Source organism: Odocoileus virginianus, chromosome 2 (genome assembly GCF_023699985.2).
Source record: "Odocoileus virginianus isolate 20LAN1187 ecotype Illinois chromosome 2, Ovbor_1.2, whole genome shotgun sequence".
NCBI lineage: Eukaryota > Metazoa > Chordata > Mammalia > Artiodactyla > Cervidae > Odocoileus > Odocoileus virginianus.
This window is the reverse complement of record NC_069675.1, coordinates 70240507-70259100: the sequence shown is the minus strand read 5'-3', so window position 1 is coordinate 70259100 and position 18594 is coordinate 70240507. Positions and strand designations below refer to the sequence as shown.

General features: G+C 35.9%; 1 protein-coding gene across 13 annotated transcripts in view; it reads right to left on the bottom strand.

The window, feature by feature from the left end:
• Positions 1-18594, bottom strand: part of DTNB (dystrobrevin beta) — a 235813-nt gene that overhangs the window by 105525 nt on the left and 111694 nt on the right. For 12 of the 13 annotated variants that reach the window (XM_070450768.1, XM_070450757.1, XM_020913827.2 and 9 more), the window contains one exon: positions 8598-8722. In XM_070450768.1, the coding sequence (XP_070306869.1) occupies positions 8598-8722 (125 nt within the window). Of the gene's footprint in view, positions 1-4227; positions 4366-8597; positions 8723-18594 lie in introns of those variants that run through there. The other variant, XM_020913837.2, reaches the window with a different exon arrangement.

Here is an 18594-nt window from a genome sequence, read left to right as displayed (position 1 = left end):
AGAGGGTTACAGATAGTCTTATATTATCCTGGTCTAGTGAATTTCTACTGATCTACTTAACGTCAATGAATAAGAACAAAACTGGCAGAATTTTCACATTATACTAAAAAGTTTGCAAACACTGAAAGTACCAGATGTTTGATGCATAGCTGTCTAAACTTCAAAAAAACAAAAAACGACAATAAAAAAATAAACCATAACCTGTATATGAATACAAGTATAGATTCAATATAAAAACAAACTATGTTTAGAAAAGAAACAACAAAGAGGACAGGCTGGTAAATCAAGGTAATGCTCATATATATAGTCTAAGTCAGTATTAAACAGAAGAGGGGTTAAAATAGGACAATTAAGAGCCATATTAAAGTGTTATTTAAAAATCTAGCAATTTTTAAAAATTGTCTAAGTTAATTCTGTTTTGATAAAGGGTGTGGAGAAAACTGGTTGGTTTAGCTGTGCAAACATGCTACACATTTATATATAGAGAGAGAGCAAGAAACAGTAAAAAGGTAGACTGGTTTCTAGGTAACAAACTTTATCCAAATGCTTTAACAGAAGATGTTACCAAATTAACCTTTACACTTGGGTGGGAAAAAAAAAACCTGGACCATCAAACCAAAGAATATAATGAGCCTCCAGAAAAAAAGAAAAACAAGAAGCACAAACTGCCCTAAATTTGCAGTTTTTATCAACTCTTCTTTTAAAAGTAGTAGTTGGCAATTTTGTCTGTGCAGAGCCAGATAAAAGGTACTTTTAGGCTTCGAGGGTCATACAGTTTCAGTCACAGAGACTCAATTTTGCCACTGTAGCCCGAAAGCAGCCACAGACAATTCGTAAATGAATTAGTGGGCTTCCCTGGTGGCTGGGTAGTAAAGAATCCGCTTGCCAATCCAGGAAGCGCAGGAGACGTGGGTTCAATCCCTGGGTCAGGAGGATCCCTTGGAGAAGGAAATGGCAACCTATTCCAGTATTCTTGCCTGGGAAATATATGGACAGAGGAGCCTGGCAGGCTACAGTTCATGGGGTTGAAAAGAGTTGGACATGATTTAACGACTAAACAACAATAACAAAATGAATTAGCATGGCTGTGTCCCAATAAAAGTTTATTTATGGACACTGAAGTTTGAATTTCATATAACTTTCACAAAATATTCTTTTTATTTCTCTTCAATTATTCATTCAGAAATATTTTTTTTTAATTCTTAAAAAAACATGGGCCATACAAACAGATGACAGGCTAGATTTAGCCTGTGGGCTGTAGTCTGCCGACTGCTGTTTAAAACAATAGATTAGTCACAGGTTATCCAATGGGACACCAGTCCTGCCCTTCCCTGCTGGAATTTAGAGGAACAAACCAAGCCAACATCAGAAGTTTTGCTTTCTCTCAGAAACAAATAACCACAAACTCAAATGTAATGGTGATGAACTACTAATTAAAGAAATTAGATATAAGAATTATGTGGTTAGATAATTAGATGCTAAGCATCAGCCAACTGCTTGAATTAGGCTAGCAGGAAGTTTATCAGAGACATCAAGAACGAGAAGTTTCACAAAAATGTTCTGACCAAAAGAAACAACTAATTTCTCTAAAAGACTTAGAAGGAAACTTGCTACTGCGCTAATGATGAGTAAATTGTTTGTTTGTTTGAGATTTATTTGAAAAATCTTGTTTACTTAATATTCCGAACTTGCCAGAAGAGAAATACAATGTCCCCATTGAGGAAATATGCCTGACATCTAGTGGAAGTCTTGGGAACTGCAGGTATGGGACCTATGCTATTTACTGAAGGAAAAACAAACAGAAGAAGGGGCAAGGCCTAGATGTTTAGTGTCACTCAGTAATTGAATGCATTTTAAACACCTACCATGTTCCAGGCACTATTTTAGGCACTGAGAAGTCAGTGAAGAACAAAGAAGACTGCTCCAGGCTTTGTGGAATGTACATTTTTATGACATGACCTACTTTATTCTGAAAGTTTAGGATACAGTATTTACAGCATCCTAACAAAAGGGCACCCCACTCCAGTACTCTTGCCTGGAACATCCCATGGACGGAGGAGCCTGGTGGGCTGCAGTCCATGGGGTTGCTGCAAGTCGGACACGACTGAGTGACTTCACTTTCAACCTCTTAGAAGCACTTTTAGATACATTATCCTTAAACAATATCCTGAGATAATTAAGATGAGTTTTATATCACCACTTGACAGAAAAGTAAATTGGCATCTCTTGAGTTTTAGTCTAGTTTTCCTTCTGTCACATTATACTGCCTCCCTTCTATTTTCCAACTAACCAAGTTACAGCTACTCAATGTTCTTTCTTGATTCTAAACCTAACCAAGGGGTTCAAACAATGGTACCATATGTTTCTACGGTAACAATTTCTTACTGGGTCAGCATGTTAGAAAACTAGGAAAGAAGAGTAGGCAAGGAGTTCAAAAGCCCCAGACTTTGGTCCCAACTCCAGCACTTTGCCGTTGTGTGATCTCGGGCAGGTTAATAGTTAATGCTATATGTAGTGCAAAGGTTGCTGTGAGGGTTAAATGAAGTAAAGTACATGAAAGCGGTGAACAAAGAGCCCGGAACACCGGGTGCTCAATAAATATCCAACCCTGAATCTCAACTTTGTGATCATCTGAGAATCTCTATCCTATGCCAACAATGAAACATATGCAATTAACATTAAAATAAACTTAATCTCAATTTCTGTTCCAAATTTCCACTGGAGTTTTAATTTTATTTCTGGGCATTTAATGGTAAAACCTAAGGCTTTTTTTAAATGTTTACAAACTTTTTCCATCTCCATTACCACCATGACAATCCAAACCACCATCATCTCTCAGCTGGTCCATGAAAAAAAAAAAAAAACCTAGCTGGGCTCTTCTTTTTCATCCTTGTCCTGCTCTTTATTTCTACATAACAAGCAGTGATTTCTTCAAGTGCAAAATTCGACATGTCCCTCTCCTATCTAAAACCCTTCAATCTGGGATAATGTCCCAAATCTCAGGGGGCCTTTGCCTTCCTCCGGCTCACTGTTCTCCTGCTCCCCCTCTGCTGGAAATGCTCCTCCCTCTGCCTTCCATGTACCTAATCTCTATCTTTAAGGCTTCACTGTAAATGTTACTCTTCACAAAACCCTTTCTTAACCTGCCAACAAGATAAAGACAGGCCATAAGGGAAAGACATCCTGTTAGACAATTACTTTATATATTAGGACTGATGTGTGATTTATACAAAAATTATTTCTCAGAGATTTCAAGGTGAGTATCAATTGTCAAAAGGAAGGCAAAATTAAAATTGCAACAGAGTCAATAGGAAAATAACAGGGGAGGAACAAATGGCTCTCTGTTTTGAAAAAAATAAACTTAACTTCCTAGCAAAATATCTCATGGCAGCTACAACAAAAAAGGAAAAAAATACAGAAATAAGAAATTTATTGACAGTTATTTTTATAATTTTGAAGTGAGAACATTAATTCTAAATATAAAATGAAAGTCAGAAAATATACAGAAAAAAATTTGACCATTAAACTAAAACTTCAGTAAGACACTTTATTTTCTACTGAGAAGGAGAAATAGAGACACATGCATTCTAACATGCCCCATCTCTCTTTTTCAAAAATTGTGAGCAAATAAGCATGCTATGTAAGAAACAACTATAAAGTGTGAATCTACTTGTAAAATGTTTCACTAGTGGCCAAGGGAAAAGTTCAAGTATACTGGCCATCCAGTCCCTTAGATCCTATTCCCAACTCTCAACCCCCTTGGAAGACAGCATTCATTCAAACCAGGATGACTAATTAGGAGTAAAACAAATATAAACAATCTGTTTGAAAATAATACCTACAATGTGTAAGCACTCCTGAAGTGCAAGAAAATGGTCTTATTCTTTGTCCAAAACAGGACTCTTCTAAATTAATACAGTAAAACAATGATTAAAATAATCATGATTTTATCCAAATAAATATTTTACTGACTTTAAGCTTTCAAATGCAGGAGCTACCCTCATCCTTACCTTCATGCAAAACAGCAACCTTTTCTTTTTCCTGATCATAATTATAAACACATAGCAGCCCACTCCTCACAGTTTTCTCATCTTTTGAGCTATATATATTTGCAACTCTTTCCTCAAGAAGCCAGCTGGAAACACTGCATGTTATAAAACTGGTTTCCTCACTGTCATTCAAACTTATTTGTATATAAGGAAAGTACTGTGTGACTACTGCTTGTACCTTGCATAGTATCTGGAAGGTCCTCAATAAATATCTGCTGAATGAATGGAAAATTTGAATTTCAGCAAGCAGTAAGAGTTGCTATTCACAGGGGATGGGATGATTTGAGCTCTGCGGTGACCCAGATGGGAGGGAAATCTGAGAAAGAGGGGATATATACATACATATAACTTGGAACATAATAAAAATTTGATCTTATACTAAATAAGCATGTCTCAACAATTTGACAGAATTGAATAATTAAGATTTTCCAGACCAAAATGAAATTAAATTAGAAATTAATAACAAAAAGGCAACTAAAAAACCCTCATATATTTAGAAATTAAGACATTCATTATACTTGTCAAAGAAGAAATCCTAACAACTTAGAAAATATTTGTAACAATAAAAAATTACATAACAAAATTTGGACATTACTCAGGGAGTGTTCAGAGAAATGTATAGTCTTAAATGCTTACATTGGTGGTGGGGGGGTGGGGTGGGGGTGGACTTGAAATGAGTAAGCTAATGTGTTAGTCACTCAGTTGTATCTGACTCTTTACGACCCTATGACCTGTAGCCTACCAGGCCTCTCTGTCCTTGGAATTCTCCAGGCCAGAATACTGGAGGGGGTAGCCATTCAAATCTCCAGGGGATCTTCCTAAAACAGGGATGGAACCCGGGCCTCCTGCACTGCAGGCAGATTCTCTACCATCTGAGCCACCAGGGAAGCCCAGGAGTAAGCAAACCGTATCTTAAAATAAGTTAGGAAAATAGAAGCAAAAATAAACCCAGACAAGCTTTAACAAAAGAAATAATAAAGAAATAAATGAAAAAAATTAAATATAATTCATATAACAAAAGAATAATCGAAACCAAAAGGTGGTCTTCTGGAAGCCTACCAGACAAACCTATGGCAAGATTTTTCAAGGAAAAAAAATAAATATGTGAGAGTAGGGGTGAAAAAGATATTAGCACAAATATTGTTGATAAAATATTATAAACTTTGTGCCAATAACTTTAAAAATTTAGATGGAATTGACAAATCCCTACATCTATAAAATGTTCCAAAATGACTCGTAAAGGAATACAAAATGAAAATAGTCTTATAACTGCTTTTTAAAATGGAATTAACAGTTAAAAAATCTTTCCACAAAGAAGGGTTTAGGCACAGACAGCTTCACTGGTGAGTTTTACCAAAAACAAGGAGCAAATAATTCCAATATTAAGCTCTTCCAAAAAAATAAAAAAAAAGAGAATGCTCCTCGACTTTCTAAGATAACAAACTGGCCAAATTTTATCCTAAAAACAAACCCAAAATATTAAGAGCAGTAACAGGACAACTTAACTCTAAACATAGAAAAAAATCTAAACAAATATTAGCAAGTGAAATCTAGCAGTGTATTAAAAAGGAGGGTCAACTTATGTTTAATCCAGGAACGTAGGGTTGTTTTAAAAAATTAATGTAATTCACTATATTAATAGAATAAAGAAACTCAGGCTATCATATTAATGCCGAAAGTCTTTGATAAAAGTTGACATCATTCATGACAAAAAGAAAGCACTCTTAGCAAAACAGGAATAAAAGGAACCTCTTTTATCTGATAAACAGCTTCTACAAAAAACCTACATCAAAGAACATACTAAAATGAATGCTGAAAGCACTAGCTTTGGTATTACTAATAATGCAAGAATGCCTATCAAACCACTTCTATACAATATTGCACTGGAGGCACTAGCCAGCACAATAAAAAGAAAAAAGTATGATTATATTTGAACATATAAAGAATGGGAGGGAAAAAAAAGCAATCATTATTTGCAGGTGATATAATTATTTATAGAAAAATCCAAACGAATCTGAGTACAAACTGCTAGAATTACAAGCAAGTTATGCAAGATGACTATCTAGTGGATTAAAATACAAAAGCAATGTGCGTTTCCATATACCAGCAACAGACTGTTAAGAAACATAATTCAAAAAAAGATACCATGTGCATGACTGTACACATTTGCCAAAAACCATTGAATTGTACACTTAAAGTGGGAGCATTTTATTGCATCTAAATTACATCTCAAAATAACTGTAGGAAAAAAAGGTACCATTTGCAATAGCAACAACAAAAGCAAAGTACACAAGAATTAAACATATACAAGACCTTTCTGAGGAAAAATTATACAGCTTTACTAAATGGCACAAAAGGACATTCAAATAGGTGGGAAGACATAATACATTCATGGAATGGAAGACAATATTGTAAAGATGTCTGTTCTCCCCAATTTGATCTTTAGAGTCAATAAATCTCTGATCAAAATTTTATGAGGGTCTCAATAAGCTGATTCTCAAATTTATATGAAAGAGCAAAGGGCAAAGAATAGACAAGACATCCCTAAAAAAGAAGATGACTTAATCCCTTACAGTAATTAAGATAGTATGATATTGGCATAGTGATAGACATTTCGACCAAAGGAACAGAATAAAGAGCTCAGAAATCAGACGTGTGTATTTGGAAACTTCATTTATGACAATGATGGCATTGTAGTTAAGTGGGGAAATGATGGATTATCCAACAAATGGCCTTGAGACAAGTTATTCAAATGCAGAGAGAAAGAGAATTGGATATTCTACATTGCACTACACACTAAAAGTCTGTTCCAGATGAATTAAAGACATATATAAAAGGGACATCTTTAAAACTTAAAAAGAGAGGAAAAAAATCACTACAGTGTTGGAGCAGGCAAGATTTTTTTTTAAATTCAAATAAAAAACACTAACCAAAAAGAGAAAAGGTTAATCAATTTAATCAAACAATGGATTACACACAATAGGTAAAATCCACTATGAAACACAGTGGGAGAAAAGTGTATTTTTTCCCCAGGAAGAAAACAATGGAACACTGAAGGAAAAACCACCACAAAAATAGTACAAGAAAGTCAGTCCAGCTATAAAGCCAACAGGCACAGTTTTGAGCAATCCATGGTAAGAAAGAGGATCCCACTCAACTCCATCGAGAACAGCGGCACAGGGACCATGACACAGGAACCAACCCAAAGGGTGTCCAGAATGACAGCACACAGCTGAACTCTGTCATGAATGGAATTAACTAAAAATGCTGTTATTTGGTTTCCAACTTTTAGACTGAGCCCTTAATAAATCTCAGAAGACTTAGTCATGATCACAGGAGAGAACAGAACCATTACTAGCTTTGACAATATAAAAGTAATGGCATAAGTGATAGAAGTTAGGAGGCAAAAGGAGAAGGGAGAAGGGGACAGAAGTTACATAGTGGAAGTCAAAAGAAGTTATAAGAAATAGAAGTTTAAGAATTACATCAAAAGAAGTTATAAGAAATAGAAGTTTAAGAATTACATTCAAGATTACAAAGGTAAATAATTTTTTAAATGGTGACAGAATTATGAAAAGCTGGGATGGGTTGATATGCAGAGCTACAATGAGGTTGGTCCTATATACCACAGAAGGAATTCAGTATGTCCAAAATGGATAAGCCAAGAAATGGTGCTCTGAATACATTATTTAGTGATATGGAGGTATCCATTAGGACTTGTACTGGTCCGTGGCCTGTGAGGAACCTGGCTGCGCGGCAGGCGAGCCAGCAAAGCTTCATCTGTATTTACAGCCACTCCCCATCACTTGCCTTACATCCTGAGCTCCACCTCCTTCCTGCCAGGTCAGCAGCAGCATTAGATTCTCATAGGAGCACAAACCCTACGTGAACTGTGCGTGCAAGGGATCTGGGTGCAGGAAAACAAGATCAGGGCTCTCACTGACTCCAAATTATGGTGAACTGTGTAATTATTTCATTATGTATCACAATGCAATAATAATAGAAATAAAGTGCACAATAAATGCAATGCACACGAATCATTTCGAAACCATTCCCACCCCACCTTCCACCTCGTCCCGTGGAAAAACTGTCTTCCATGAAACTGGTCCCTGTACAGTCTTGTGTTTTCTAATTTTCTCTCAATACGAAAAGAATAAATGAGGTTGATTTTCATTTTCACGTTGTCTAAATTACCTTTAAAATCTCAGTGGTCATTAATTGTTGTAGAGAAAAGATCCCTACTACTGAAAAGAACACAAAAAAAAAAGGCGCCCTTGTTAAACCCAGTATAATAATTACTCGTAATGTGTTAATTTTCTGATAGAGACTCCTATATTACTTAGGCTTCAGGGCTCAGGAGCTAGGTTTCCATGTAGATATTATGGTGATTTAAAGTGCTGAAAGCCTGAAGTATTAAGATCCCCAAAAGTAAAGTAAAAAACACAAGGTTAAACATTCATGTTAGCTGATAGTCAGTTCTGATCCAAAAGAATCCAGCAAGGTATCCATTTCAGTATAATCCACATCTCGCTCCACATATATACTTACACTATATTTGCAAGGTCAAGTGGTTTCTCTGGTTGCTCAGGAAAAACAGGATGCGGGGGTTCTCTGGTGGGTACACACCCCAAAGATTTACTAATTGCATGGCTCAGCTTCTTTGCAGGGGATTTCTGTGTCAAAGCAGAAAATAAGGAAATAGGAATTGAATTTTCAAAAGAATGAAAAAGAATGTTAACTTAATGACAAGAGCTGTTGAAAATATCTTTTCAAATACATGCTAATCTGCATTATGGTGAACACTACTGAGCCTTGCAGAAAGGAATCTACAGCTGTTCCAAGGTCGTTTGTGGCCCTTCGTTTCTGACTCCCTCGTTTCTACAATGCAGTCACATTACCCCGTTAGTGTTAACGTTCCTTTTGAACATGTCTTGGCACCCCACTCCAGTACTCTTGCCTGGAAAATCCCATGGACAGAGAAGCCTGGTGGGCTGCAGTCTACGGGGTCTTGAAGAGTTGGACACGACTGAGCAACTTCACTTTCACTTTCACTTTATGTGCCCTTTGCGGGAATTGCCTCTTTTGTTGCTTCTGGATTATTCTGGTAAGATGCTCTAGTTAATTCCCTGCTCAGAGTCAGAAATTTTTGCTGGACTAAAACACTAAAAGGTTACGGGAATGCTGAGCTCATAACTCTTGAATGTTAGCAAATTAGCTGACCAACCCACATCCCCAGAGATATTAAGAGACTATCCTCCAAATGAACGTGAAACAGAACATTTGGTGTTAAGGGGCCGGCCGTGGACACAGACACAAGCGAGTGCAATCAGCATCAGATCTGTGACTCTAAATCATGACATGCCGAAGGTACAGAAATAAGTTGGCATACTACTACATTTCTTGGGAAGGCAGAGCAATACACAGCAAATCCAAAGACTAGCAGGCCTAAGGTATGATAGTAAATACACACAAAAGTAAACAATATGCCACAACTAAGATATGTAGAATATGAAACCCATATTTAAAGAAGGCTCTTTATAAACTTACTTTATTGTCCACTCAATTCCCTTTAATTAACACTGTTGTCTGAGATTTTCCTGGCAGGATACTAGTTGCAAAAAAAGTTTAAATGTTTCATTCTTCTGCCTCTGCAGTGTGTTACCATATGTACCACTTTAACTGGAAAACAAAATTTGTTTGCAGCTGAGTCTCATCAGTAGCACATCTCCACTTAATTTAATATCCTGCCTGCATTATTTTTATTTATTTATTTAGTTGCACTGTACACCTTGCAGGATATCTTAGTTTCCTGAACAAGGATCAAACTGCCCTTGGCAGTGAAAGCACAAGAGTCCTGACCCATAGACTACGAGAGAGTTCCCAGCCTGCATGTATTTTAACATGCATGCGTGTGTGCTAAGTTGCTTCAGTTGTGTCCGACTCCTTGCAACCCCATGGGCTGTAGCCCAACCAGGCTCCTCTGTCCACAGGATTCTCCAGGCAGGAATACTAGAGTGGGTTGCCATGTCCTCCTCCAGGGGATCTTCCTGATTTTTTTCTGCTGAGTCACCTTGGGAGCCAGTATTTTAACATAAAATAAGTCAAAATCTATTTACCTTTAAGACTATATAGGCAAAGTTACTTAATACCTTGTTTATAACAGACTCCTTGAGCCTCCTTGAACACATTAAATTCTGTGGAAAAAAATCTATATGTAATCAAATTTCTTAAAAATTACATGAAGTTAAACAAAACAGAAATTTTGAACTTCCCCACAACTGCTCTCTCTGCCCAATGAGTAGCTATATGTAATCCTGACTCCCCCTTCTCTGCTCCATCTGTTACACTGCCCCAGACATCATGCAGTCTCCTGCCTGAAACCTTCCGGAGGCCAACAGTCATTTATAGACTAAGATATAAAGACACACCATCCTATTTCCATACAGGTGCTTTCATAACTGGCTCCACTCTCTGGCCTCACCTTTCACCCCACATCAGCATGAATAAGCTGCTCAGTTAATCTGTACCTTGGCCAGCGCCTTTCTGAGATCTCCCTTTCCCAATCTACTTCGCTGTAAATTTTCTGCTCATTTCTCAAGACTGCTTGTTTGCAAGTCTCCCTTTCTCTCTGAAGACCTCCCTCACTGCTCCCTAAGTCAGTGCCCACTCTTCCAAGTTACCCACTTGACAAGTACACATTTCCACTGTTGCACTGTTCCAATACTTCACTGCACTTGCCCATCTGTTAGGCTAGTGCTTTCAAGGGTAGGATCTACATTTTATTTATCTGTGTATTTCCAGAACCCGACCTACAACAGAAGATGTTATTTGAATAAATTATTTGCTTACATGAATTTTCTAGATTGCTTTTTCCTGACTAAACCACAGAAGCTTAGGGTTTTTTTTTTTTTGAGTTATGATATGAGTAGGGGACCATCAGAGGACACCAGAGATATCTTAACTCACCGTTACAACTAAACACTATGCCTATAATCCATGTATTTATTCTGTGATTTTTTTTGCTACATCTGAGAACCCCCTGGGCCATTAATTCATGCCCTCTACGTGAGATGGGATATCACATAGACTATGTTAGTTGCATCCTGAGTAATAACAGCCATGAAATCACACGTTTCATGTGTATATTTTACAATAAACATTAAAATAAGACTGTTAAAATGAAAAATGTTTCCCTTCCCACCACTTAATATTCTCTAGCAGCATGCTTGTTGTGCTTTCAAAAACACTGCTCCAAGTCAAGGTTTGAGGTTAGATCCCAGTTCAAGTCTAAAAAATATAGATAGAAAGATTAAATCAATACAGCAAAGCCAATTCCAAACAGAGTACATCAAGAAATGCTTGATGTGTACAGGAAGGAAGAAAAGACTGGTAATAAACATATATCTATATATTAAAAAGCACAGACATTATTCTGTCAACAAAGGTCTGTATAGTCAAAGCTATGGTTTTTCCAATAGTCATGTATGGATGTGAGAGCTGGACCATAAAGAAGGCTAAGCACCAAATGCTTTCAAACTATGGTGCTGGAGAAGACTCTTAAGTCCCTTGGACAGCATGGAGATCAAATCAGTCAATGCTAAAGGAAATCAACCCTGAATATTCATTGGAAAGACTGATGCTGAAGCTGAAACTCCAATACTTTGGTCACCTGATGTGAAGAGCCAACTCATCAGAAAAGACCCTGATGCTGGGAAAGATTGAGGGCAGGAGGAGAAGGGGGAGACAGAGGATGATATGGTTGGATGGCATCACCAATTCAATGGACATGAATTTGAGCAAACTCCGGGAGATGGTGGATGTGTGCGCTCAGCTGCTCAGTTGTGTCCGCCTCTTTGAGACCCCATGGACTGCAGCCTGCCAGGCTCCTCTGTCCATGAGATTCTCCAGGCAAGAATACTGGAGTAGGTTGCTATTTCCTACTCCAGGGGATCTTCCTGACACAGGGATCAAACTCATATCTCAGGTGTCTCCTACATTGGCAGGTGGATTCTTTACCATTGCACCACCTGGAAAGGCCAACACTTTCAATTAAACTGTAAATTAAGGTAAATAAATGACTTCCTTAAAAATATCTTACAGAGTGAATTATAATGTGGCCATGAAGTGATTTCACTTGTGGAGTCTGATTAGGAAACTAAGATTAACAAATCCTGTGAGCCAAAGTTTGAAAACTAAAAAAAATAAATAAAAAGTTTGAAAACTACCAGTACTATAATTGCCAAGACAGGGACATTACATCTCCTGACTACCTGGCCCCTAGTACAATGCCCAGGACTTGGCAGTCAGTCACTAAATATTTACAGAAGTACAAGCAGTGAGGAAGAAAGAAAAGCAATCCAGGTGTAGGAACTGGTGACCCCCAGACTTCATTTAAGCTCCAGGCCCGAGAAGTTCTGACAGTTTTTTATACCTTTCCCCTCAGTTGAAACCTAACACTGATATAGGGGGAGGCCTTAACCTAGTAAATTAAATCTCCTCCAAACACTCTTAGGTGACGATTTTCAATCTTCATGCATTTTCAATACCTTGATCCACTTTACCTAATTTTAAAACATTTCCCATCATCTCTTAAAAATATTACAGGTTACATTTTTTAAAAATACATCAAAAGCATACAAAATGGCTGTGTATGCTCTAAAATGTGAAATACCCATCTATCCCCTATCTTATAGTCTGAGAAACAGACCATTATCATCACTTGGAAGCCTGGCTGTAAGTCCTCATCTAAGACAGCCCATTCCCACCACACCTGCTCCTTTCTTGGTTATCAGTATCCCGGATTCCGTACTGTTTGCTTGATTTTACTATTTCAGCATTTATGTATTTAAAAAATGCATGATTTATTTAATACATGCTTAAAAACCTATATAGGCTTACACATATATTTTTATGCAACTTCTTTTACTCAAAATTATGTTACAATTGATCTGTACTTTATTCTTTTTTTTTTTAATTGTTTGATTGTACTTCTTTGCTCAATTACATCATAATCTATATAGCCATTCCAGCGTTGATGAACATTTGGGTTGTTTCCATTTTTTCCCTCTCCGTCACAATGCTGCTATAAAACACTCTTGTCCATGTCTCCTGGTGACCATGTAAAAGAATTTCCTAAGAGTTATTCCTAAGAATTATTGGGTCATAAGTTATACACATTCAATTTTACTTGGCACTGCCAACTTGCTTTTATAAAGTGGTTACACTAATTTCCTCTCCCATCAGCTGTGGAAGAGATTCTCTCTACATTAATGTCAACCCTTGTTACAGTTAAGACATTCTAACATTCACCAATCTGGCAGGTGATAAACGTTATTGTGGTTTTAATTTGAAATTCCTTATTACTAGAAAGACTGAGCATCTTTTCCAGTGTTTATGAGCCACTGTGGTTCTTCATCTGTGAAATGCCTGTTCCTGTCTCTGGGACAGTGTTTCACTTACTGATTTCTAAGGGTTATTTTATGTTTTGTATTTTAACCTTACAGAAGGTATATCTTACAAACAACTTTCATGTTAAGGTTTCTTTTTCATTCTGTTGTTTTTGATGACTGGTCATCTTAAAATATACAGCAGTCCCAATTTATTAATATTTCTTTCATATTTTGTGCCTTTTGTATTTTATGAAATATGCGCCTTCCTGAGGTCATAAAGGTATCCTGCCAGATTGTCTTCATTATTTTATAGCTTTTATCTTTCATTTTTAAATATGAATCTTCTCAGAACTGATTTTTTATATGTATAAGGAAATAATCCAATATGGATAATCAATTGCCTCAGGATCATTTAATAAACAACCCATTCTTCTCTTACAAGACAGATATTCTACTTCTGTCCCTATACCAGTCTCAAGATAACTTAGCAGTTACAGCTTCCACTTATCTTTTCATGTAGCACCAGTGCCTCAAACTTTCATTCCTCATTAGGAGAGTCTTCATTTTTCTTGACCCTTCACACTTCCACTTTTACCATCAGTCATTTACAAAAAAAAAAAAAAAAACCCTGCTGGGATTCTGATGGAAACTGATTGAATATACAGACATTTCTGGGGAGAACTGATGTCTTCACATACTGAACATTCCTTTCTGTGAACGGCTTGTGGTATCTTAGTTCCCCAATCAGGGATTGAACCTGGGCCCTCAGCAGTGAGAACACAGAGTCCTAATCACTGGATCACCAGAAAACTCTCATAAGCCTTTTAAAACTTCTTCCAATAAAGTTATAGATTTTTGTTCACAAAGGATGTATGTATGTTATTTATTTCCAGTTACAGAAAGATTTTTGCATATAGCAATCTTGCTCTATTTTTTAAAATTTTGGTAAAACATACATAAAATTTACCATCTTGACAATTTTTAAATATATGGTTAAATAGTGTTAAGTATACTGGCCATTTATAAATCATCTTTGGAGAAATATCTATTCAATTTCTTTACCCATTTTTTAACAGGTTGTTTGCTTTATTTTTTGTTCTTAAGTTATAGGAGTTCTTTATATAATCTGGATATGAGCCCCTTATCAAATATATCATATGCAAATATCTCCTCCCTTTCTATAGTTTGCCTTTTCACTATGTTGATGTGTCCTCTGATACATAGGAGTTTTTAATTTTGATGTAATCTAATTTATCTATTTTTACTTTTACTGTCCCTGCTCTATTCTAATGATTTATTTGGAGATTCTTTCAGTCTTTCTATATTGATAGTCACCATTAAATAACAATAACTTGTTTCCTTTCAATTAAAATGCCTTTTATCTGTTTTGTTTTCTATGCTGCTTAGGACCTCCAAGAAAACATTGAAAAAAAATGATAGCAAGCCTCCTTGTTTTGTTTTCAATCTTAAAACAAATACTCTTGGTATTTCATCAGTAAATATAATGGATACTGTTTTTATAAATATATTATATTAGCTTAAGGGAATTCTTCTACCCCTAGATTACTAAGGTATAATGTGTGTAAATGTTTAAATTATTCATGAATATGGGATCTTAATAACTATTTATTGATTATACAGATTTAATACATCAATCTATGAATATGATTAAATTATAATAATCTGTCTCTTGTTGTTTAGTTGCTCAGTTGTGTCTGACTCTTTTGAGACCCTATGGGCTATAGCCTGCCAGTCTCCTCTGTAGTGAGTTGCCATTTCCTGCTCCAGGGGATCTTCCCAACACAGGGATCAACCCACATCTCTTTCTTGGCAGGCAGATTCTTTGCCACTGAGCCACCTGGGAAGCCTATCTTTAAATGTTGGAATAAAACAAGAGTGGTCATGATCTTTTGGATACACTACAGAGATAAGTTTCATATTTTGTTTCGGCTTTCATTTGTGTTCAGTAAGATAGCCTGTAATTTTCCTTTCTTGTCCTCATAACGTTTTGGTACCAAGGTAATTCTAGCCTTAAAAATGAAATCAGAATGCTCATTATTTTTTTTCTAGACTTTGGGAAATTTTTATAACACTGAATTCTTTTCTTTGAAAGTTGAAACTTAGGTAAAGTTGTTCAGGCCTGGTTGTTTCCTTTGTACAAATATTTTAAGCTACTAATTCAAATTCTTTAATGATTATACTAATATTTACAGTTTTTATTCTATCTTGAATCAATTTTAGAAAGCAAGGTTGTTTAGTAGTTGCATATTCATGCTGTTGTATATATATAGCTGTTGATTACATCTTTTTATCTTTTGTAAACTTTACCTCTGGTGAAGATTTTTTTACTGTAATAAAATATATATAACATAAAATACATCATTTTAACCTCTCATAAAATGAAATCCATGAGATCTATTTTTCCCTGAAATCTATTTTCTGAGGTTAATAAAGTTTCACCATGTTTCTTTGGTGAGTTCTTAGCTTGGTGTGTCGTTTTTTTTTCTTCTTTCTTATTGAGATATATAGACATACAGCACTGTATAAGTTTAAGGTGTAGACCATAATGATTTACATACATCATGAATTTATTATCACAATAAGTTTAGTGAACATTTATCACCTCATATAGAGTCAAAATAAAAGAAAATGTTTTTTCCTTGTAATGCAAATGTATAACATTTACTGTCTTAACAACTTTCACATATAACATATAGCAGTGTTAATTTTCTGCCTTTTTATCCTTAACTTTCAACTTCGTGTATATATTTTTTATATTTTTGCTGTTTCTTGTAAATAGCATACAGCCAAATTTTTAAAAAATATCCACTTGACAATTGTTGCTTTTTATCTGAAAATTTTATTTAGTTCACAAATTACTAATAATATATTTGGACTTGCTCCCATAGCTTGTTATTATCTTAGTTTCTTCCTTTTATTTTTGTCCTTAATTACTTTTTAAGTTTTATTTTTCTCATTTTGTTTTCCTTTTTTGGGCAATAATACTCTCTGAGCAGACTCTTCCGGTGGTTGCTTTTTTTTCTTTGTCTGAAACAAAGTAATGTTTACTGAGAATTTAGTGTCAAGTTATCTAAGAGGTGCTTTGCACATATTCAGAGGCTCATTTAACCCTCCCAATGTTTTATGAATTAGATATTAACAGTCTCAATATTATAGGTACAGAAACTATAGTTCATATAAATAGGCCTGTCTTACTTTTTTCACAGTACAACAGCAGCCCTCTGCCAAGTAAACTTAAGAGAACATACAAGGGATCAGAGAGATCGCCCGGGGCAGTGAGACTTCTCGCAAAAAGTCAGAAACAGACTGGGGATGCAAGTACTGCACTGGGGATCATGAAGGGGGCACTTGGCTGAGTAGAGGTGGGGACACCTCCAACTGAGGGCAGCTGCAAGGATATATAGATAACTGTGGACCAGGCACTAAGATATTCTGAAATTTTTTTAAGCTCAGATGACTATATTCTTAACCAGTCTTAAGCTCATTTCTTGCACAGCACAGTCTTCACCTCAGGGTACTTGACTACAGACCCTGACACTTGGGAGCACTTCAGCCTAATGAAAAAGTTCAGGATTGGTGTCTTGGAGGCCATTCCTGTCTGTTCACTTCAAATTACTCTGAATACATCATCCAGAGCACCACTGGTGGGGATTCAGGCAGAAACATAAGCCTCCTCAGAGAAGTCAGAGACCTCCTCTAAGCAATTTAACATGAACATTTTACACAACCTTAGTCAGTATCTGTACTCTCATCTTGTAACTTAAAATCCTTTAATTCTAACCATGCCTCAACTATATTCATGGCATGGTTGATTAGTACTTCAGCTGCATCTTATTTTCAGACCAATAAAATTATTAGTCATTATTATTTTACACAGTGTTTATTTAAATTTACTCACATTTACTACCTCTGCTGTGCACCATTTCTTATACTCCATTTCTTTCTTATTGCTTCCATTTATTTTTTCCCCAAAGCATATCTTATGTTAGTTCCCTTAGTAACAGTCTATTGGTGGCAAACCCACTGAGAATTTTTCTGAAAATATATATTCTTTCTTTGCTCTTAAACAGACTCGTTAGGTATAGAATTCTAGGTTGATCTTTTCACTCTATCCTTCAAATTCTTCAATGGACTTTCACATTTTCCATTTCCCAGTATCTGTGTTCAGTATTCTTTATCCTGGTTAATTTTCTCAGACTTATTTTCCATTTCCTAATTTTTGCTGTAGCTGTCTCTAATTAGCTATTTAACCCCTCCACTGAGTCTAACCTTATTATTTTTTATTTCTAGAAGTTCAGTTTGTTCCTTTGTCATAGACTTATTCCTTTTTCAAATGTCACTATTCCTAAACTTATTTCCTTAATTTTTAAAATGTACTCTTTCCTAAAGTCCTTGGCACACTAAAGGTACTATATATAGTGCTAGCTGATTCTCCTTCACAGTAGATTGCTTTATAATAGAGTTTGAGCTCACTTTTAGTGGAGACTGTTTTTTGTAGGGGAATCTTATTTGTACTCTCTCTGGGCCAGAGGAGTAATTTGAGGCCCTCTTTCACAAGGAGGCAGCCCTTCTAAAATTTTAAACTTTACAAAAGTACCAGTTCTACTCACCTTGAGTAGACCCAGGTTAGATTTTCTACACCTCAGAGGCACTAATAACACCAACCACTGGCCTAACTTCAGTATCCAATCTGATAAATCCTGGGGATACCACAATTTGGGATTTAATTTTTGATAGCCAAGAATTTCTCTGACTTTTCAAGTTGAATTTTGCATTTCAGTTTTGTTATTATTTTTCATCTTGCATTCATTTTTTTCATTGAGGATAGAAGCCTATAGTTAGCTTCTAATTCCCTTTTTGCTCTCCTTAACCACAAATTCCAAGTTGCTATTTTTGCTGATTTAAGTCACAACTTACTAAAAATCATCATATATCTTACAACCAATATTTATCTACATTCAGCATTGTTTTTCTGATTTCTCTGCTTCCTTTTTTTTTTTTTTTCCTTTTCTCTTAAATCCCATTACTCCCTTCTTGGTTCATTTATTTTCTTTCTGCAATGTATCTTTAAATAGCTCTTTCAGCAAAGGGCTTTTAAAGTCCTTAAATTCTGAAAATGTTATTATAGCATCCAC